Genomic DNA, 24,022 nt, shown 5'->3' with positions numbered 1-24,022 from the left:
TCTTGGCTTTTCGGATCAGTTGGTGGTGAGTACGGATGGCGTTTTTGAAGGCGTCCTTGTTGCTGGTGGATGAGTCTTTTTTCCAGGCCTTTTCAAGGGAGCGGCATAGTTTCTTGGATTTCTTGAGGTCCTCGTTGAACCATGAGGCCTTCTTGATGCCAAGTTTGTGTTGGCGTTTTCTCAGTGGAGCTAAGGTGTCGGCGGTGTTGGATAACCAGAGGGTGAGGTTGGAGGCGGCTTCGTTGGCGTTAGAAGAGAGGGCTGGGGAGGTTTGAAGGAGCGATGTGGAGATCTGCTCCGTGGTGATTTTGTTCCAGTTTCTTTGTAGAGCTGGTTGGAGGTGGATGATGGGTTTCGGCTTGTTGTAGGTGAAGTGGACGCAGCTGTGGTCAGTCCAGATGAGCTCCGTAGTGTGGTTGAAAGAGACATGGTTGCTGGAGGTGAAGATGGGGTCGAGTGTGTGACCTGCGATGTGGGTGGGGGAAGTGACCAGTTGTTTAAGTCCGAGGTTGGCGAGGTTGTCCAAGAGGGTGGTGGTGTTGTGGTCGTTGCTCTTTTCGAGGTGGAAGTTGAGGTCTCCCAGAAGGATGTAGTCTTTGGAGGGGAGCGCGTGTGGGGTGATGAAGTCTGTGATGTCTTCACTGAATTTTGCGCGGGGTCCTGGTGGTCTGTAGAGGAGGGTGCCTCTGAGTGTGGTCTTGGGGTCGATGTGGATCTGGAAGTGAAGGTGTTCGGAGTTGGCGAGGTTGGCGTCAGAGCTGGTTGAGATGCGGATTGATTTCTTGTGGACGATAGCGATTCCTCCTCCTGTATGGTCGGTGCGGTCTTTGCGTGTAATCTTATAGTCATCAGGGATAGCGATGGCGATGTCAGGGGCGGAGGAGGCGTTCATCCATGTTTCCGTAAGGAATGCGACGTCTGGAGAGATGGTGTCTAGTAGGTTCCAAAGGTCAATGGCGTGCCTGTGGACCGAGCGGGTGTTGAGAAGGATGCATTCTAGGTGGTTGGGGTCGGGAATCTGTGGTGTGGTCGGAGCGGAGACGTTGTCGGTGCCGCTGAATTTGCAGGAGAGGCAGGAGAACGGTCCATGGGTGCGTCCAGGAGCGGCTTGGACGCAGTTGGGGGCGCGACCGGGGTTAAGGGCTAGGAGGGTGGCGGCATCGTAGGTAATGCGGGAGGGCTGGGCAGCGCGAGGGGCAGGGGGACTGGCGCAGGGCGCGGTCCAGGCGCGGACGGGCGTAGACGGGCTTACCTTTGGCGCACCTTCGGCGCGGATTGGGCGCGGTCGCTGCGCGTGGACGCTGCGCGCGGGAAGAACTGTCATATATGGATGGTGGAGGGGGAGGGGCGAGGGCGTCTCAGCTGGGAGGCGGGGCGGGTCACGAAGGAGGACAACAACAACTAAAATGGCTGCGTAGGGGACAGAGGACAACAGGAAGAGGAAGCGGGCGGGCATGCAGTGACGTGGGAGGGACGAATGCTGCTCCCATTTGTCAGGTAGCGGGGAAATAATGAATATACTGGGGCAGCGCTGGCCTCACTATCGCCACACAACAAAAAAATGAACCTTACCATGTGTAATGTGACTGGTGCATTTGTAAAAAGGCAATGGATGGGATGTAAGCCTAAAGAGTGAATACAGCAAGAATCGAAGAGACAGCGCATGCGCTGCCTAGGCTCCACCTAAAAACAAACAAGCATTTACAATGCAACGGTCTCGCCTTTGCAAAAGTTAGAGCTATTGGCATTGTAAATGACAATTTTTTTATTTATGTGTTGGTTTTGAAAACAGATAAATAAATGGCATTGTCATACAATGCCAATAGCTTAATCTGTGCCTTCTCCACCCCCACTGACAAGACCAAAGACTGTTATATAAAATGCACGCTCACAATACTCCCCGTTTCATAGCCTGGTGGAACGCGCATTCAGTCCCTCCGCACACCCCTACCACACTACTTAACTGTTGCCTCCAGCTGCACAACAGAAGGGCACGCCCACTCACTCTCCAGCTGCAAGTCGGGAGGGAGCCCTTTCACTATCTGCACAGTACCTACCGTGCGGACAACAACACCCCTTCTTAGTGGGTTGTACCTACATAGCCACCAGCTTCTCGCATCACCGCCAGTCCTTATATGCCTATGCATTTCACGTGTCCTCGCAGCTACACACACTGCCGACCCCACTTTGTGAGCCCTTTATTCACCGGTACCCCTCCTCGGCTGCAAACACCGACCCCCCCGGAGAGATTATTCATACCATCAATGCGTTGGTACCCCTTTCCAGATTATACATTCACAGCTGCACACACTGCTGGCACCCCTCAAGGGAGACTGCATGAACCCGTACCCTCACAAGCTCTCCCTTGTCTAGCGCCACTTCATGGGCTCTATACTCGCCCCACAGCTGCACTCTGCTGGCTTCTCTCCACGGGCCCTGCAATCACTCGTACGCTCGCACTACTCAGACCTCGTTTAGGCTTTTCCGCCAGCTGCACTCACATTCGCTGCACTCTGCCACCCCACTCACTCTATTACCGCAGCTTCACACTGCTGGCACCACTTATATCCCCCACAGCTGTAAACCGGGTTAGCTCCCCTCCCCAGATGATGTATTTGCGTTATCCTTGGGACTGCACTTTGCTGACACCTCTACATAGGCCTTACATCAATCTCACTATCACTGCAGTCGCACACAATGGTTTGCAATCCTGACTAAGTCAATAGGTAATCAGGAAACTTGAAGAGCCAAAGAATAAAGGGGTGGGGGAGAAAGAGTTCGCAACACTCAGTCTCTTTGACACCTCCTGAGATGTAATGCACATCATGCATGACAGGGCATCAACTCAAATTTCATCCCTTCCCCTCCAAGCCTTACCCGCCATTAATGGTGTATGGGGAGAATCTGTGTTCTACCGGTCCACTGTAGTGATAGTCCGCCATGCGCAGACCCTCCTCGTGCCGCGGGATGGACAGCATTGTCTACCTCAACTCACACTGTACTCCGTGGCTGCTAACGTGCTGTTCCTGTTCACAAACTCTTGAACACTGCGCTCGATCTACCGCTTAACCCGCTGCTGAGGGCTGCTGGTGCGGTCTCATTCCAAGATGGCGCGAAAGCAGAAGCGGATATCAGGTTCTGCTTCCTTTCGAAACCGAAAGATAGCTGCAATTATCACTGCTTCAACCAGCATTAACAACTAACTGCCAGGAGGAGAGAACTACAAATTAAATTACACTTCAGAAGGCTTTGGTTCAATGTATCCCTACACACCAAGTCCCGAAGTTTTTCTCTTGTCATCGGGGGCTGGTAGCCCCCCCCCCCGCCAAGAGCTGCAAGCAGCTGACCGTCTCCTGTAGGGAAGCCTGCAATTTTAGCCACACGCTCAACTCCCCACACGACCCTGGGCTGCTACACATTCAAGTTCCTACCAAAAGGTGAGCTCGGGATGGGGACCCCTGACCCTCCGCCTGGATGCTCGCCTCGAAAGATGTATTATCGAAAGATGTATTGTGCAACAGTTAGTTAAGCGTCGAGTATACGGAGTTAAAGCATAAGGAAACGTAGTTTGTGTCAGCTGCATGGAAGCCGCAGGAAACGAGCATCCTGTATATAACCAGGCATCAGAGGGGTTGTTCGGGAGCAGGTTTTTGCTGCTGCAGATTCTGATTCTCTATGTGAAAAGGTGATATGATCTCTAACAGGAATTACCCATTTGTATTTTCTGAAGCAGGAACAACCACACACCACCATGTTTCTCGGAGGTCATGCAGAAATGCCTCAGAGAAACACAGCATCATTTTCGGATTCGAGGGCATGTTTTTCTTTCTTCTCTCTTCCCATTGGCTGGAATGTAAAATTCCAGCCAATGGGAAGAGGAGAGAAAGAAACTAAAAAACACACCCCGAATCCCAAAAAGAAGGGGCTTAAATGGACAGACGCCCCTCTCCTCCAATGGCTGGCCTCCGTTTAGGAAGCCAGCCAATGGAGAAGAGGGGCGGGCTCCAGCCCCACTCTGAAAAACATAAGATCTCCCCAGCGAGACTGCGCAAGCGCAGCCTACGCAGGCTGAGACCTAATAAAGGACCTATGCCGAGTAAAGTGTGTCTCTGTGACAAGCTTGGTGCAATTATAGTTTATGCATACAGTGAACATTCCCATGGGACTTAAAATACGAAGTGCCTTGACTACTTTCAGTGAAATTTGTAACACAGAAGCTCAGTTGAGGAAATCAGTGTTGTGACAAATTTAGAGCCGAGTCAAACAGAGAACCATAACAGATTCATATTAGACTTTGTGTGTCTGTGTGAATCTGTGTAGATTATGTCATAAGTACACAAGTAAGACTTAGGGGAGAAACATGAAGTTGAAACATAATGATAAATCTAAGAATTCAAATCTTTAATGGCAGCTACAGAAAATAACATCTCCAGAGCAAGATGTTGGAGGGAGACTGTTCTCCAGCAATACAACAGTAGTACTTCTTTGAAAGCGCAATCCTGTGAGAAAGTAAAAACAAATGAGAAATTATGCAAAATGTATCACCTATCCAGAAGCTCCCAGTCTTCTCCGCCCCAGCTGTCACGGAACTCCATTGTGTTCATCCCACCAATAGCATCCAGGTCTGATTTGTAGATACCCAAAAGTCCAAACCCGTTCACTTCCCAATAACCTAAAGGCAAAGGAATAAAACAACAGCATCATCAGGACCAGATAGCTGTAAAAGATGATAGGTTCTACTTGCAATAAACACAGTTGCCCCTTTCTCCTGAACCAATTGCTAGGTTCCACTCCCACATATTTCTGAAATCATCTGGCATGGTCTTTGACACAGATCAAAATTTGTCAAAAAGACGTTTGTACAAAAGAAATTAAGGGGGGGGAGTTGATAAGTGTAGAGACTGCTCAGGGGATAAGTGCCTGTAGAAAAATGACAATTCAAGCTTATGGACAGATACACAAGAGGCCAGTTTAGAAATTAGGAACTATTGAATTAGTTTTAATTTTCTCTAAGTTCTATGGGATTTGAAAAGTCTCATGAGTACTAGTCCTAGAAATCTAAAGCAGTAGTGGATTTCAGGAAGTACTGCTCTGCGTAACACTTCCCTAAACAAATTTTGCAGCAGCAGATGGAAAAAAGTTTATGTATATGTGCCTTTTCACATTTAATGTTATTTTAATTTATTTCTCCATGGGAAAAATATTTTTGCTACTAGAGGAATACTATTGTCAATATTCACAGGTTAAAGTGGCTTCCTGTATATTTCCACTCAGCAAAAACACTTACTTCTGCCTTTGTGCATGTTCAAGGTAGAATTCTGTCAATAGGACGTAATTTAATGCTCACAAACTAACAAGTTCTTTCATGATCACCTACTATTGTAGGTGGGACCCCTCCAAAACATACACAAACCCGACTAACACTAAATTTGAGAATATGTAGATTCCACATTAGTCATGGAATTTATGCATGCACAGATGCACTGTATGCACACAAAAGTCTGCCAATCCTGATCTTGCGAATCAGTTCTGGCAAACAACCCCTGCCCCCATGACTTAAGTCCAATAGTTGTTGCTAGCCCCTTGGTCTCCCAAACAGGGTGTGACACTTGAATTCATCTCAGCCACTGGCAATTACTCAGGGTCACATTCCTGTCCATTTTCTCTTCCATTGTATTTTGACCACCATGCCAGGTCAGACAGGAACCAGACACAAGCAAATCAACATTGGTGTGCTCTAGTTAAAACAATTGAGCTTGAACAGCCAGTCCAGGTACCTTGTGAGTGGAAACACAAGGAACCTTACAACAGTTTCGGCCTAGTTAGACCTCATCAGGGATTAAATGAAGGTTAAAACGTTTGTGTGCATGTATTTATACGACGCTTCTGGAAGGCGGTAGTTCGCCAGGCTGTACTTCTACTCAAGTCAGGGTGGATACTCTCCACTGCTATGGGCTAGTTCTTAATTGAACTTGCAAGTCTGATATATTTTTTCTATGGCTATCATACCACTCGCTACTTAGAATCCTATTGGACATTGAATTGCGCTACAAAATTGTACCAGCTACACTTGGACTTTCTGTTTGAAAACCTAAACAGACACCATATGGTATTTTTAGCTCGAGTCTATTGTGGCACCCGGGTTACAAAATACTGGATGGTATGTTTCCCTAGATTGATATTGCCCTGAAGAAGTCCTATGTAAAACTGACGAAACGCATTGGCTGATGGTTGTTGGAATAATAAAGAAGAAAAAATTGCAAATAAATTAAAATTGCAGAACAATCCAACTCTAAATTCTTCAAATGCTATCTATTGTGAAATTTCACTCCCGGCGATGTGTTTGGAATTTTGTCGAGAACACCAATGTATTCATGCCCGAAAGGGATGAGGGTGTAAAACTTATGCCCTGACGAAGGATATGTAGTATCTGAAATGCATTGGGCATATTAATAATCACCAGAAAAATGATTAACGTTTATTGGCAAGCAATAGTTCACATTTGAAAAATTAAGTGCTGGATTCTTCTACAATTTGAATTAATTTGCATTTATTTTTTGATGACTAAAGATGATTGAATGATTCTGTTGAATCTTCGGCTACATTAAAGCTGTGCATCATGACGTCCCCTAAGTTGAAAGACAAGCATGTGTTCATAATACCGTACTTGGAGAAATACTAACTTGATAGCACACCAATTGACTGACAGAACTACACCTTTAATAAAGAGTGCATTGATGAACCTCTATATTTCTATAGCTATGGTCCAGCCCTCAATGAATCTCTGACATGAATCTATCTCATTATACCCTCTGGTTCCTGAGGAGAGGCTCCACAGTGCAGTCTCATGACCATGGGAGCAAAGGCCATCTTCCCTTCCACGCAGTGTTTTCGTATCGAGTCAATGATCCCAGCTGGAAAATTGATGTGGAGGTCACAGAGGAATATTATGCTGTGAGGATTCTAAAACCAAAAAGAGAGAATGTATTAATGAATGGTAATTTCTCCTTCACTAAATTAGGGATAACACACAACATTAAGTGTACATCAAAGTGACTGAACCTAAAGAAGTTATGCGGCAGCATCACGGTGTTAGCAATATAGTGAAGAAAGAATAATATGAAAAAATAAATCAAAGATCTGAACGAAAGGACACAATGAAGCAAAAGTCAATTCCTACTGCCTGCAAAGAAGGAAGAGGACCCGACATCTTAGCCTGTGCACAAAGTTAACTTCTCAGCAGTCTTTCAAAACTGAAAAATTGGAGATAACCATGTTCCACAGGCAGATCATTCCAGAGCGTGGCGCCTAAGATACAGAATGATCTCCCACCTTCTATCACCTCTTTGATCTGGGGAATATACAAAAGAGGAGACATGCTAGATTGTAAAGGCTTGGCTTGGCAAAAGGGGACCACCATGCTTGATATAAAGGCCAAGGATCAGTTCCGTAGTAGGCTCTGTGAGTTAGACAAAGAGGCGTGAGCAGGATTCCGTTTCTTATGGACATCCAGTTCAGGGCTTGTCTTGAATGAGAGATAAAATGTAACTTACCCAGCCATAGCACCACCCTGATCGCCATATTTTGAAGGCATTACAATCTGGTAATAGAGCCCCCGTGTTAACCATCGTAAATGGTGTTATAATAGTCCAGATAGGAGAGGACACAAATCCCAACCATATGGGTAAACCTTTCTGTGGCGGGGAATGGCAAACTGCAGATTCTGGAATTGGAGTAGAGAGGGCTGCAGTTACTGGGACTAGAAGTGCACCCAACTGTTAAACACAAAGCTCTGTGGGCCAGATCTAAGATTCTTATTCTTTGACCAGAATCTCAGTCTTGTCTCCATTAAACATTCACAAAATTACAGAACATTCATTGCTGAATCCTGATAACCAATCTTTCAACCATGCAGTAGAATTGGTGGAGCACTGGTTACATTTGACAAATATGACTATATTACCCAGGACTGATCCAGCTCTACTGACTGAGCAAAACAAATATTTTCTGGGAGAAATCAGTAACTCCAGGGTAGAGATGGTATACCCATGTATTTTGAAATCTACTGAGGTGTCCCTCAGCACCCAAAAGGTCTAGGTCAAATGCACAGAATCAACATAGTTATTGATGATAAGAGGAGTTACAAGCTCCATCGGAATTACTGGGTCACTCTTATAATATTAACAAATCCATGGGCAAGAGGTGGGGGGGTGGTAAGATACTCACCATACCTGCAGAAACTGGATCCCCTGAAATGTGCACTCAGTGAGCAGTCACAATTTAAGCTTCAGAGCAGGAAACTGTCAGAATAGGCCAATTACTTTTGTCCACCTAAAGCCCACAATGTAGGAATGAACCATGCTTAAAGTAATTTAAAAGAACACACAGACTCTGTGTTTCATGAAGGCTCTGACCTCACGCCAAGGCTTTATTAAAAATCACCACCTCCAAGTACAGACTGCTCTCCACAAAACCACATCACTAAGAACTGAGCTGATAATCTTCCTAGTATGCTACGTGTCCCATCTCACTGAATTGTTCCATATCACAACCGATTCTACATTCTAGGACTCCTAACTTATGAAAAGTGGTTTAATGACAACAAATCGTTGACTTTAGAGTTATACTGACATAATAATATTGACAATAGAAATATTACATGACAGCAATCTTATGCTACTATTTTGAGTGGTAAATGTATTACTTTCTTACTTGCAATCATAATTCTCCATCATGAGTATCTGTAATTGAATTCAGAAACAAAGATTGCCTCCACCTACCTAAGGGACCTCAAAATGACGTTAAAAGATAAAAGTCCCTCCAAAAATACAGGGGTTCACCAACACCTACCTAAAGGGGAAACATTTTTTAACTACAACTTAAATCCAATTTTAATCAAAAATGTATTGACATTAAAAAAATAATTTGAAAACCCTTAATTTGTTTTCAAAAGCAAAGAAAGTAGGAAATGTGGATGGATAGTCTCACTAGATGCACATTTTGACACTTTATTTAAAGTTCACTTTGGAGTGACAGCTAGGCCAGGTCCATCTAACAGAATAGCCAGGTAAAAATTCTTAAACACTGATCTCATAAATACTCCCCTGGTTTATCCAGGCATGGGCAGTTCATTTATGAACTCTATGAAGCTACCACATAATGGAGATTTTCAAATATAGTCTAACAGTGACATTTAAAACTAGCATCTTCTGGTAAGCATTTCAACAATTACCATCCAGTTTCATCTTATGCAAGTGGAGAGTTATATCCTATTATGCAAAAACCCAATATCATACAGCCGGTAAATGGCCAGCGCATGCTTGAAGAATTAGTCTTGATTAAGTAGGTGCTCAGGAGATAAGCTCCCTGGTCTCCCGCAGAGATCACACACACAAGTAATGGCATTACAAGGACTGGTGAGGCGGCACGTGATGAGGATGCAGTAAGTAGAGGGGTCGATTGCACATTGTGCTGCTCATAGCCTACCTTGTACAGCCGCGGATGGAGCACTATTCTGAGGACTAATACCAAAGTGCTATGGGGCTATGGGTACACAAAATGGGTGCAAATGCCATGTACGCTGCTGTGGTACTTTGTAACAAAGGCTCATGACTACACCCTAGACTTACTGTTGGCCCCACCTTCATGTGAGATCCAGTTTTCTTCTCTGCCCCGACCTCTGCCTTGATGTTTACTGGCCCCGTACAACCATTAATCAATGTTTTGGATCTGGACTTGTACTTTGAAGCCGATATTAGCCTTATCACGCTCAATAGCAGTCTATCACCCATGGTATCTGTAGTCTGCAAAGGCCAGGGAAACATTTCTGCCCGGAAGGGTGCCATATTCCAGTGTACTTGCTTTGCAAGGCAGTTTACATTGCCACATTTTCAGGCATTTCACAATTTTGATAAGCACTGACTGGATCGATTTTTGCATCAGGGTTTGTAAAATAATTACCAGATTATACACATTTAAACAAATAGGATTTAAACCAGGAAACAAAATCGCAGGGTATACACGGTGCAAGGTCTCTTGCGGATTAGGAAAGTCACTGCTATACCAAGCCATTTGCTCCCAATGGGCGGCCAATGCGCATAATAAAAATGAAAGGACGAGATTACAGTGTTACTTATATGCCAAGCTGTAGGGTTATTTAATTACACTGCATGTAGGTATAGTTACATAGAGTTTTGCACTGCTGATGAGATGCTGAAGTCCAGTGGACAGCTTACATGCTACTTTGTACGGAGTACTTGGTTAAAAGGGTGTGGGTTTTGAGTATGGCCGATGTAGAAATATCTGGTGTTATGCATGATGACTTGAGAAGTCCTCTTATCGCGTTGCATGAAGTAGCTGTGCTTGTTGTGCTTCTGTAGGAGTCACAATTTTAATCAACTCAAATGTGTTGATGTAATCTTGATGTTCTGCAGGTTTTATAGCTACTCTTAAGTAAGATTTAAATGATGCACCTCTATACTGGCAAGCAGCACAAATAAGAAAGTACTTTGCTATCATGCACACCTAAGATGTTCTGCAATGTTTAGATTGTTGGAAGAACATCTACATCCGTTATTACACATTTTCTTCACGAATTCTATAGCTTGATCACTCGTCTCAAGTACTTAAATTTCTGTGAAATGACAAATGCTTAAGTTTTGCTTCAGAAAGAGTGATAATCTGTGCACAGTCTGTTCTTTGGCGCATCTGTTGATCAGGGGCGATCTATGTATGTTCGGATCACCTACACTTTAAAGATATGTGAATGTGAAAGCGCTTCTTCAGATTATAACAAATTTGCCATGTTGTTCATGTTGGACATGCTGTTTGGAAGCGCATTGCTCCAGTCCTGTCTGAATCAATGAACACATACTGCTCAGGGGATTGCAAATGCTACTTACCAGTATGCATCTGTTCTTGGCATGTAGGGCTGCTGACATTCATATCTGTGCATAGATCGCCACCTAGTGTTGGGTCCGGATGATTGCACATTGTTGTCCTGGAAGAGTCTTCGAAGTATCACGAGATAGGTGGCTCCTCCCCTGGACTACAGTGCGCATGGGCATCGCCTCCATCCCCAGATTGTTTTTAGCCATTGGCAGAGATGGAGTGAAGAATGTGAGTGATGACCATGCTATGAGCATATGTATGTATATGATAGAATTCTGCAGCTGCTACAGGCGCCGGGGAGGAGAGTGGGCGATATGAATGTCAGCAGCCCTACATGCCAAGAACAGATGCATACTGGTAAGTAGCATTTGCAGTTCGAGGCATGTGGGCTGCTGAATTCATATCTGTGCATAGAATACATAGCAGTCCCTCCATTAACGGCGGCCGCCCGTGCCAGCTGCAGCAGTCTGAAAAAGCGTTTTTAGAACAGCCTGACCAACAGCTGCCTGCTGTTTGGAATGTACGTCTACACAGTAGTGTTTAGTGAAAGTATGTGTGGTAGACCATGTGGCTGCTCTACAGATATCTTCTAAGGGAATGTTACCTAGGAAAGCCATAGAGGCCCCCAACTTCCTGGTGGAGTGGGCCCTTGGTGGGATAGTGAGAGTGCGCTTAGCTTTAGCGTAACAGATCTGAATGCACTTTACTATCCACCTAGCAATCCCCGCTTTGGAGATTGCGTTTCCCTTGTGGTGAGTAGCAAAAGCAACAAAAAGTTGTTTGGTTTTGCGGAAATCTTTCGTCCTGTCTACGTAATACATCAAGGCCCTCTTAACATCAAGGGTGTGGAGCATGCGCTCCGCCAGCGTCTCTGGGTTTTGGAAAAACACCGGCAATTCGATCGTCTGGTTAATGTGGAATTGTGATACCACCTTGGGTAGGAATTTAGGGTTAGTGCGGAGCACCACCCTGTTAGCATGTACCTGGAAGAAAGGCTCTTGGATGGTGAGCGCCTGCAGCTCGCTAACCCTCCTAAGCGAAGTAATCGCTACTAAGAACGCAACCTTCCAAGTCAGAAACTGAAGCTCACAAGAGTGCAGTGGCTCAAAGGGAGGACCCATCAGCCTTGTAAGAACCACATTGAGGTTCCATTCTGGAGCTGGTGGGGTCCTTGGTGGAATGACCCTCTTGAGTCCTTCCAGAAAGGCCTTGATAGCAGGGACCTTAAAGAGTGACAGGTGCTGCCTATTCTGGAGGTATGCTGCCATAGCAGACAGGTGAATACGGATGGAAGAGTACGCTAGATTGCATTGATACAGGTGGAAAAGGTAACAGATGATATTCTGAATAGAAGCATCTAGCGGGTCAATATTGTGGTTAGCACAGTAGATGACAAACCTCTTCCATTTAGCCGCATAACAAGCTCTAGTAGTGGGCTTCCTTGCCTCCCGAATGATGTCCATGCAATCGGGAGGTAGATTGAGGTAGCCAAACTCTAGGACTTCAGGAGCCAGATCGCCAGGTTGAGCTGTTGCGGATCTGGGTGCTGAATGTCGCCATGGCTCTGCGTCAGAAGGCTGGGAGTGAGATGAAGCCTCTGATGCGGTACCACGGAGAGTTCCAGAAACGTGGTGTACCATGGTTGGCGAGCCCACGTTGGAGCAACCAGGATGAGCGTCATCGAGTGCTGCCTGAGCTTGCGTGCCACCAGCGGTATCAGAGGTGCTGGGGGAAAAGCGTACGCAAATCTGCCTGACCAGTTCATCCACATCGCATTGCCCTGTGATTGCGGGTGTGGGAACCTGGCGGCGAAGCTTTGGCATTTTGCGTTCTCCTTTGTGGCAAATAGGTCTATCTCTGGATGACCCCACCTTTGGAAGTACGGTTGGAGTACAGATGGATGTATCTCCCACTCGTGCATCTGATGGCTGTGCCTGCTGAGCAGATCCGCCCTTTGATTGTCCTTGCCCGGGAGATGCTCTGCCATGAGGAAGATGTTCCTCTGAATGGCCCACTTCCACATGCTCTGAGCCAGATGAGACAGCTGTGGAGAGTGTGTGCCTCCCTGCTTCTGGATGTAGTACATGGCCGTCATGTTGTCCGTCCGGATCAACACGACCTTGTTGCACAGATGTACTTTGCACGCCTTTAAGGCCATGAAGATTGCCATCAGTTCCAACACATTGATGTGCATCTTCCTTTGCTGTAGTGTCCATAGTCCCTGCACCGTGTAGTGGAGTACATGCGCTCCCCAACCCTGGAGAGAAGCGTCCGTCGTCAGGACAATCTGTGGGACAGGCTCTTGGAATGGTCGGCCTTTGCAAAGGTTTTGTGGATTCCACCAATGCAGAGAGTTGTATGCCCGACCGCTCACCAACACTAGGTCTGTCAGTTGCCCATGAGCCTGAGTCCACTGACGTGCTAGGCACTCCTGAAGCGGACGCATATGTAGTCTCGCGTGCGGGACAATGGAGATGCAGGAGGCCATCATGCCTATCAACTGCATGAACACCTTCGCTGGAAGCGAGTGCTGGGGTCTGAATCGTTGGATCAGCGCCTGGATACTGGCGATTCTCACTGAATTTGGCTGCGCAGTGGCTGCCAGAGTGTTGATTGTCGCGCCCAGATACTGTCGCACGTGGGCGGGCTGGAGATGGGACTTGGGGTAGTTCAGAGAGAAACCCAGATCGTGCAGGAGATGAATGGTGCGTGACACATGGTCTACGCACTGTCGTTCCGTCCTTGCCTGAATGAGCCAGTCGTCCAGGTAAGGAAAGACGTGGACGTTTTGGCGACGGAGATGCGCCGCCACAGTCGCTAGGCACTTCGTAAATACCCTTGGTGCTGTGGTGACCCCGAACGGCAGGACCTTGAACTGGTAATGCTGGTCTAAGATCGTGAATCTGAGATACTTTCTGTGGGAAGGATGTAGGGGGATATGAAAATAGGCATCTTTCAGATCCAGCGTAGCCAGAAAATCCCCCCGCTGAAGCAGGGGAAGCACTTGCTGCAACGTGAGCATATGGAAGTGCTCCGAGAGTATGTACCAGTTTAGGGGCCTGAGGTCCAGGATAGGCCTGAGGGATCCGTCCTTCTTGGGAATCAGGAAATACAGGGAGTAAACCCCTGTTCCCCGCTCTCGCAATGGAACGAGCTCTATTGCCCCTTTTTGCAGCATGACTAGAACTTCCTGCTGCAACAAGGTCAAATGCTCGCCTGACATAGGACGGCTTCTTGGGGGTATGTCCGGTGGAATGGAAGTAAGCTCTAGACAGTACCCGTACTGGATAAGGGACCTCACCCACCTGTCCGTGGTGATGGTCTTCCACGCCGGCAGGAACTGCTGGAGTCTCCCCCCAACCGGTGTTGTATGGTCGGGGGGCAGTGACAAGACGTCACTGCTTGTTGGTGGTGGTGGACCTGGAGCTATTGTTTCCACGTCCCCTGCCCTTGACATTGTTGCCTCTGTAACCACCTCTACCCTTGTTGTTGTACGGGGTCTGGGTGTTACTTTTGTAATACTGTGTGGATTGGGTTGCCTGCCCCCTTGAGGTGCCTCTGGAGTTTGAGCGGCGAAAGGAACCACTCCGAAACTGCTGACTTTGTAAAGCCCCCATTGATTTGGCAGTTTCCGTATCTTTTTTCATTTTCTCCAGGGTGGCATCCACCTCAGGTCCAAACAGGTGGTCAGGATTCACTGTTTGATTCAGTATTGTAGTTTGGATGTCGGGTTTGAACCCTGAAATTCGAAGCCAGGCATGGCGTCTAAGCAACACACTGGTATTGATAGCCCTGGAGGCTGTTTCAGCCACATCCAGGGCACATTTGATGGATGCATTTGTAATGAGTTTTCCCTCCTGAATTAGCATCTCTCCTGCCTCTTTGTATTGGTCAGGCAAGTGTTGCAGTATGGCTTCTAAGGTGTCATAATGGGCCCTATCATAACGTGCAAGCAGGGCTTGGGTGTTAGAGATTCTCCAGATATTAGCTGCCTGTGCAGCAATCCGCTTGCCAGAGGCCTCGAAGATCTTGGACTCTTTGTCTGGGGAGGAGCGTCACCAGTAGTTTGAGAGTTCGCCCTCTTCCTAGCGTTGGAAACAACCAAGGAGTCCAATGGCAAGTGTCCCCTGATATATGTAGGATCCGTGGGCGCTGCCTTATATTTCCTGTCGATGCGAGGGTTGACCACACGCGCCCGTGTGGGCTCCTTGAACACCTCCGTTGCATGTTTAAGCACACCTTTGAGCATCGGCAGCGTCTTGACTGTCTTTTCAGCTACAGAGAAGGTGTCGAATAAGAAGTCCACATCCACGGGGTCCGAGTGCAGCTCGACGTCGTGGTTAGCCGCAGCTCGCTCGATCAGAGCATTAAAGGCTGCCGAGTCCTCCGTCGGGGACGTCTTGGCCGCAAAGAGTTGCGTGTCCTGACCCGATTGCGGGTCCTCCGTGTCGCCTCCGGCGGACCAAGGTTCACGCTCCTCCTCCGGATCCGAGTACGCCGGATAGGTGTACTCGGCATCGTCTTCGTCCGCATCGCCTGCGGGGGAATGCGTCGGCGAGTGTCCCAGGGCTTGTGGGGACACAGGTTCCACCAGAGTCGAAGAGTCTGCAGAGTCCCTTTTGTTTTTGAGAGGGATCTTGAAATGCTCCAACGCCGGCTCCGTCGTGATCTTCCTCTTGAGGAGAGACAGTTTTCCGGTGTTGGCGTCGATGATTACCTCACGACGTTCCTCTTCAGCAAGCGGCTGGAGCCGAAGCTTCGACGCCACCAAGGTAGCTTTCGGCGTCAATACCTCCTTCGAGGGTCCGCCCTGTTTCGACGCGAAGGCCTTCGGCGCCGACTTGGGTGGTAGGGTGAAACGGATAGGCGTTTGCCCCTTCGCAGGCTTAGGCGGGAGCTTAGGCGTCACAGCGTCCTGAGCGGGAACCACACTGTCCTTTCGGATCCGCTGCAGGGATTCCGCTACCTTCATTGTCAAGGCCGGAGAGGGCTTGACCGGTCCGAGCGACCCCCCGTCGTCGAGAGCCTGATCGCCGGCAGCCACCTTCTTCGGAGCCGACGCCCCATGGCTATGAGCGTCGTCGCCCTGACGCTTCCTTGGAGCCTTTTTCGGGTCCGCGACCCCTTTCGGAACCGACGCAGCCGCGTCGGACGATTTCGCCTTCGGCACCGACCCCGAGGGCTTCGGGTCGGCCATCTTGGCGTGGCTCTTAGAGTCGGCCATTTTGACTTTCTTGGAAGTTGACGCCTCCAGAACCTTCTTGACCAGCTCAACTTTCGCTTTCGGTTTCGCATCCGAGGGTGCGGGACCAGTCGGCTTCACTTTCGTTTTCTTTGACGTAAGTGATGGTTCACAAATGTCCGTGACCGGGCCCGAAGGCGGGGACGTAGGACTCATAGTTAGATCTTGGGTAAGGCCCGAAGGCGATCCCTCGACCTGGGCCGTATGAAGGGGACTAACCCCTGAGTCTGGTTGGGGATGCTCCTCTTCCGAGCTATCTCCCATCGTCGTCCCCTATCTCGTTGGTGACTTCGTCAAAGTTCTCCCCACCCGCGTCGTAGGTCTCCCCCTCGGATGCGGGATTAGAGTCCGAACCTTGCACGTCGTCTTCTTCCTCGACAGATTCTTGAAAAATGTCATCTGGTGGAGGCGCCGTAGCCGATAACTTAGCCTGGAGCCTATGGGCTCGACGAATCTTCAAAGTCTTCTTGCTCCGGAACTTCGAACACGCCATGCAGGTGTCTTCGCGGTGATCCGGTGACAAGCAGGTATTGCACACAGGGTGCACATCGAGGTGTGAGTATTTAGAGTTACACACCGGGCACTTCTTAAACGGAGTCCGCTCCATAGCAAGAGTGTAGTGTAGGCCCGTCCGCGCCGAAAGCACGTGGAAGGGCAGCAAGAGATCGGGGCTGAGAGTCAGAAAGAAACCCGAACGCAACTATACCGACGCCCAGCCTAAAGACCTTTTGGTCTCGAGTAGAAGTTGAACAACTATCGGTCCCGACAGAGGGAACCGAAACACATCCGAACCCAATGGCGGAAAAAAACAATCTGGGGATGGAGGCGATGCCCATGCGCACTGTAGTCCAGGGGAGGAGCCACCTATCTCGTGATACTTCGAAGACTCTTCCAGGACAACAATGTGCAATCATCCGGACCCAACACTAGGTGGCGATCTATGCACAGATATGAATTCAGCAGCCCACATGCCTCGAACATATTTTTAAGTGTCTGGTGTAGAAAGGGAAAACAACCGTTACAATGCTTGCATTACAACGCATGCTTTTACCCCGTATGCCATTACAACAAAAATGGCTTGCTGTAGGGGGTTTAAGATGTTGGGTTTAACTCCAACACCTGCCCCACTGTTGCACAGACTGGAGTTGGAATAGTAAATTATACTATTCCAACCTCCAGTGCACCCGACAGTAAATCGCAGTAAAAAATTGTGTTGTAAAGGCATGCAGGTTAAAAGGATGTATTGTAACGTCATACAACTGTAGAAAGCCGATCTAGAATTCTGCTCCTTTCCCACGATTTTGACATACAGATGTACTTTCGAGTTGTGACTCGTACTTGGGTGATCCATTTTACTGCTTGTGAAGGCGCTATTCACTCTTTCTTACCACAGATTTAGCTATAGCACTAAACTTACTTCCACTGCCCATTCACAAACGCAGGTACCACTTTCGACAGCAGTGTCTTTCCATATAACTTGGCTGCACAGCAAACCTGATCCAACAAAATCTCTGCTGCATTCAATACTTCACAACAAACAGCACTAATAACCAGATTGAAAAAAGTGACAAACCAAGAAAAAGTCTGGACTGGGTTTCCTACTTCCTATCCAAAGGAACCAAATCATCTCCCTTACACCAGACACCTGTGTACCCCACTGCCAGGATATTCTTCTCTACTGTTTCAACTAACACGGCATCCAGCCTGGAACCACGTTTGATCACTGTCAAAGACTGGATGACTGCCAAACAACTTAAACTCTGCTTTGTATCCACACTTTTTGCAGGTTTACACCCAGTTAGACTTCCCTTGCCGACACAGATGTGGGTATGGTCAGAAGTCGGCGAATAATGAGAAAGCGGACAGGTGTGTGTAACGCACATTCCATATGGCTATGAACATTGGGACATGGTATCTAGAGAGTAATAGGCTTGGCATAAAATTCTAGCAGAGTGAAATACCATAGTAAAAAGAATAAAAACACCCAACCATACATTTGTTAAAATTCTATCAGGATTCTGTGTCAGATATACTGATCTTTGTTAAATCGGATGGCTACCATTCTGCGGCCACAATGATAAGCTCTGTTTTGTCTGTGGGAATGTTCTTGGACAGACACAGCTCCAAGTAGTGTAGAACGTCCTTCCCCCTATTTTCCTAGCTGCTAGAGACCAGGTTATACAGTCTTTTGTGTCTGGACATCGTGGTTGCCTAGAGAGGATGGCATGATAACCAGTTGCTAGGGGAGGGTGCTTGGCCACCCATTGCTGGATAGGAGCACTTAGTAATATGTAGCTGGATTAGACAGTAAACTGTTACTGGGCAGGATTTAATGGTAACTAATATGGCAGAGAGAATTTAGAGGCTGTTGGTTATCAGCTCATAGATTGTAGGCGGAATGAAAGTAGGATGAACAGTTCTTTGTTAGGAAGCTACATATTGTATAGCAATATGCGGTCAACAAAATATATACCATCAGTCCCCAATGCCTTGCATCTTAAGAGGTAGCGGTAGTCAATAGTAAGGTACTATACACAACATCATGGGCTCTTGTGTATCATATAGCAAAGATGTAATATTGTATGTCTCTGCTAATAAAGGATAAATAGAAAAGAAATCCCCCCAGAAGGCAGAATCATGCAACAACTGAATCCAGACAAAAATGAAGTACTCAGATGTGGAAATAAGCCACGCCCATGCAGATACCCGCCTGGTCTTCAAGCTGAGGAGAGGGACCCCGATTACTGAACTTTGCCAAAAGCTTAGGAACCGTCTTATATGCAGATCTTACTCTGGAACCCATGCAAACACAGTAGTGAAATCGTGAACCAATATGCTCAGAATACTAAAGTTGATATCTCCTTTACTAAGCTTCTCCACTCAGTTCCAGCCAAAGTCATACTCGTGCTCTCTCGCTTGGGTTATGCAAACACTCTATACCTTCGAGCCGTGATAGCCCTCTTAAATTCCACACTAGTGGCTGCTGCATGCTATAAAAATACCGGACTACATAATATTCAGCCTTTTTTCAGCAAATCCATTCTACACAAGCTCACCTTTACTAGGTTTATCCCAGCCTGGAGACCGGCAGATCGTTCAAAATTTCCTTCCAACTTCAAGTACTGGTAGCTGCAATGGAAGACAAAACACCAATATTACACATCACCACAACCCAATTGAAATCAAGATGGTCTCTTTTGAGAAGGAGGGGCCACCTAATGAGATCTAGACTGGGAAACAATCTGGCTACGATGAGAGGTGGTTGAAGGTAACACATCTATAAAGAAGATCGAATCTTATATTGCTGTCTTTTTAAAGAAATATTTGTTGAATTTGATGTGCAAACATTGAAGACACTGCCGAAGCTTATCAGTCAGTATACAGAACGTAGGACTATTGTTCCTTCATTTTCTTTTTGACATTGTATTTATTGAATGTCTTAGATCTCCTTACCTCCTAACACACCAACACCGCCCTGAGTGACTTAACCCCCCACTCACAACACAAGATAAGGAAACAGGAGACAACGTTCTCAGCTTTATCGACACCCTCAACGTGGCACAGCATTTCACTCCACCAACACATTACAAAGGCCACATCCTCAACCTAATGTTTTCAACATTATCAACAATCGGATGTAACCACCTGTACTCCTGGACAGCATTGACCACCTCACCAACCCTATCTCCCTGCTTAGCATCCTACCAACAAAATTATGTCAACCCAAAAGAGAAGAACAAATCTTCAGATACTTCAAATAATTCTCCATTGACAGCCTAATGCATGATCTCATCTCTTTCCCTGCCAACTCAACACTGGATGCCAACACAATTCTAAACAAATTCGAACACTTTTTGGAAAACTATGTTGTGAGAAGTTGGCCCGATATGCAGCGTTCGCTATTCTAGCGACCACTATGCATCGGTCCAAACGACCCTTATGGTGATTGGTTGTAAGTCAATCTTAGACCAGCTATCCTAGTAGCGTGGATACGAGCAGTCTTCGGGCTAAACTCTAGAGGGCGTGTTAAGCCAGCTGTTATACCATCACATACCCCTTGAACCCCAAGTGAAAGGACACCACACAAGTGTTATAAAAATAAACAGTATATTTATTAAGAATCACAACAGCCCTGGACTCTTTATGAGGACAGGGTACTAAGCACAAACCAAAACTCTTAGGAAAATACTTCAAGTGCACAATTAAAACAAGTGCCCGAGGGCACGGAAAGTTCTAATGGTCTCGGGCGGACCCGATAAGGCAAGTCGGAAGCGAGGGACTCGGGACCCTAGAGTAAGGAGGCTATGCAGGCACCGGAATGCCGAAGTTACCTAGCCACGAGGGCTGCGGCTGCACAAGTCTTACAGGCGTCGGGGGTCTTCGCTGACGAGCCAGGAGCCGGAAGAAAAGGAGTTGCTGGCCGGCGACCAGTGATGAAAAGTTCGTAGAGATCCAAGCCTGGATCAGAGATCGTTGATACCTGAAAGCAGAGGGGACCAAGTTCGTACTACTAGCCAGTAGTCAGAGGGTACCAGGAAGGCACCGGATGGCCATCACCTCGACTAGGTGAGTGGGCGACGCTAGGCTCTGCAGTCTCACGGGCCCGGAGGCGTTGTCGGCGACCAGGATGGAGGTGCGAGCTGTCCCACGAAGGTTGATGCTGTCGGCGTCGCTGGGCCCAGGATTGGGGCAACAAGCCTTGGCAGATTTCAGGGCCACGTGGTGGACCTACAACGGCGTCTTGAGTGGACCAGGAGGGTCCGGGGTGCTTCTCTCAAAGATGGAAGCAAAGGCCAGTCTGGAGCAATCAGACCAGCAGCGTTGGTTGTCGGATGTCGTCAAAGAAGGGCACAAGCCAGCGGCTAGTGACCAGACAACGTGCTGAGCAGCGAGCAGAAGGGCCCCACGCAGATCGTGGAGATGCTGGGAGACTGCACTTCGGTGCTGGAGTTGCTCAGGGTCGGGGCTTCTCGGACCCCAGAGCACTCACCAGAGAATTGCTTCGGTGGTCGTGCTGGTTAAGAAAGCGTGCAGGTTTTGATGATGGCCGGTCCCTCGAGGTCTCGTCGCACCCACCGATCACAGCTGAGCTGATGACGTGGGTAGAGGTCAGAGGTGCCAGGGAAGCCGGTTCTCGTCGAGCTGGGCCGTCGGATTCCTGAGGAAGGACTTGCAGCAAACCGCAGAGTTCTTAGATGGTGCCCGCTGACGCAGGGTGACTACTCCTTAGTCACAAGGGAGAAATCTTGAGAAGAGTCTCGAAGTCCTTTCGTAGAAAGTATTCTTGATTCAAAGATGATCTAATCTGGAAGGGTCCCCGCTCCGGCCTTTATCCTAAAGAAAGGGGTGGGTACATGACTAGGTCCTGCCCTAAGGGTGGGACCAGGAAGGGGGGTAGTTACACCCCTCTCCCCTGCCGGACTTTCCCCCGGTCAGGGGCTGGCGCCCCTGGAACTGGTTCTGACCGGCAGATGCGTAGTGAGCACCGGGGTGCCACTCCGCAGTCACCTTCTCGCAAAGCCCTACCTACCCAGAATACACAAACCCTGTCTGGGACGGTGCGAACACCGCCCTTGACAGGAAACCCTTCGTCCAAGCTTTCCTCGCTGGAAGGACCCCCAGCAGCAGGAGGTCAGACTCGTGTCTGTGGTGGCAGCATCCATTTTGTGGAGCTGAGGCTTTAGTTGACTTTAACCGGGGTTCACAGTTACGTACATGTCGTGTCCCTCTAGAAGGGCGGAAGGCTAACCTCGTCGCCAGAATTGGTGAGGGGGTAGCATCCCGATTCGTATGACACCTTACTCGACATGTCTTGATAACGCTTTACCGAAGTTACCGATATGATGCGCGTTATCATGGAACAGCCATTGGGTCTTGGTTCCGCAAGCTGCAACCGGGCTCGGCTCGTGCCAGAGCCCAATTCACACGGGTTCATGCACTCTGCCTTCAGGATTGTCAAGGCCTGCCATAGGAGTGACTGATAGGAACCCGGGTGTCCATTGTGAGGTTAGATATAGGGATACTATACCTAAAGCAACGAGCGTGTACGCTACGTTGCCCCAGCCGTCGTGCAGCCAGTTGTGTCAGATTTAGATGGCCAGCCAGGGGTGGCATAATACATGCTTCAGCCCCTGGTAGGCCCTGGGTACACCGATGCCCTGAGTTACAGGGTCTGACAAGGTGGCCCAGTTCCAATTGGGTAATGCACCTAAGGTGCACGCATCAATTTAGAGAGAGAACAGCTAGGCTGTGGGTCTGATTAGCAGGCCCACAGCCCGAGAAAGTCGTAAACCAGTGGAACAAAAGCAAAAAGTCCGGGTGATCATAGGATTGCAGACCCTACTCTCCTACATATGTGAACATCCACATTCCAATAAAAACACTAAAGTGCAAGTCAAAACTTTCAGCACCCTGGTCCTTCAAAGACCTCAGTGACAAATACTCCACCCACAGACAGGAATAAAAATGGAAGGAAAACAGAACTCCAGATGACCCCATATTGAAGTCCCTTTACAGAATACACACATAGCTCATCAGCCACAGCAAAGTACTATACCAATACAGTCAATGAAGCCTTCAATCGAAGCAGAACACTTTTCAAGACTGCCTCGCCCTCCTATGCCACTCCCAACAGACAAGTGCAATGCTATAAACCTCTTTCTCAGTGAAAAAATAAATAAGATCCAACAGCACACTGACAACACCAAGCTTGCTTCTCCTCTTACGCTCACCCCTTCTCGTAGAATCCCTTAATAGTTAGACCGTCAAAGCCCTTTCTCTAACAGATCTCTATGGCATTCTCAATTCCCTCAAAGGCAGTTCCTATGTAGGTGATGTCTTAGCCACAACCATCATAGAAGCTTTCTCAGGGGAAGCACTCTTATGCCTACTCAGCATTGTTAACACCTACCTCACTCTAGGTATCTTCCCAGAATCTCTCAAGACAGAGTTTCCCATTCATAAAGAAACCTACATTAGACCCTGATGACCACACAAACCACTAGCCCACTTTTTTATCTACCCTTCATCGCGAATGATCATTGAAAGGCACCAAAATCAATGCTAACCATCTCATGCATGACTGCCAATCTTGGGCCGCATTACATATGCAGCCCATATTCCTTCATTGCACCAGGTGCACTTTTAAAAAGGTGAGCTTGGTGCAATGAAGGAAAATGTGCCACATTATGGGGATTGTGCTGCCCTTAGGGAAGCCACAAACTCATGCTGCCCTGGGGGTAGCACATTTATGTGAAATACAAAGCAGCTGCTTTAAAGCAGCTCCGTGTTTCACTGTGTAGGCAGCAACCTGCCTGTACTTTTAAAGGGGAATAGAGATCCCCTTGCAGGCAGGTGCAGTGATTGACTGAACCTGCCTGCAAGGGGATGTCTGGGGGGTCCATATGACCCCCTTCTCCCCTCCAGAGGGCAGCTCTAAGGGGGCATACATACAGTGCGCCACCTTTTAGGTGGTGTACTGTCAGTGCGCCTCCTGACTGCTTTTTTTTTTTTTTTTTTTTTAAATTTATAAAGCGCGCGTACGCCCGAGGGCTTCTTGGCGCTAGAAAGATAAAAAACATAACAAGGGGTGAATCTGCCGGACGCGTTATTTTAAGTAAGCTTTTGTGAAAAGGTGAGTCTTGAATGCCTTTCTGAAGGCGAGGAGATCTTTACTCTGTCTAAGGGCTAGTGGCAGAGAATTCCATAGGGTGGCTGCTAGGAAATGGAAACTACTGCCACCTTGTCGTTTCTTCTTAAAGCGAGGGACTTCAAGAAGGTCTTTGTAGGCCGATCTTAGGTTCCGTGAGGGAGCATATCTTCCAATCAGCTGTCTGATGAATAGAGGTCCCTTGCCTTGCAGAGCCTTAAAGATAATGCACCCGGCTTTGA

General features: G+C 47.8%; 1 protein-coding gene across 1 annotated transcript in view; it reads right to left on the bottom strand.

Moving 5' to 3' along the window:
- The window catches only part of B4GALNT3 (beta-1,4-N-acetyl-galactosaminyltransferase 3), a 919,815-nt gene that overhangs the window by 18,845 nt on the left and 876,948 nt on the right, over positions 1–24,022 (bottom strand). Inside the window, exons 17-19 of the mRNA XM_086952836.1 lie at positions 19,189–19,261; positions 6,810–6,963; positions 4,546–4,672 (exon numbers count right to left, since the gene is read on the bottom strand). Of these exons, the coding sequence (XP_086808962.1) occupies positions 4,546–4,672; positions 6,810–6,963; positions 19,189–19,261 (354 nt within the window). The remainder of the gene's footprint in view (positions 1–4,545; positions 4,673–6,809; positions 6,964–19,188; positions 19,262–24,022) is intronic.

The sequence above is a fragment of the Lissotriton vulgaris genome, chromosome 1_2 (assembly GCF_964263255.1).
Source record: "Lissotriton vulgaris chromosome 1_2, aLisVul1.2, whole genome shotgun sequence".
Taxonomy (NCBI): Eukaryota; Metazoa; Chordata; class Amphibia; order Caudata; family Salamandridae; genus Lissotriton; species Lissotriton vulgaris.
The sequence above is the reverse complement of the archived record's forward strand: the minus strand, read 5'-3'. Positions and strand labels throughout refer to the sequence as shown.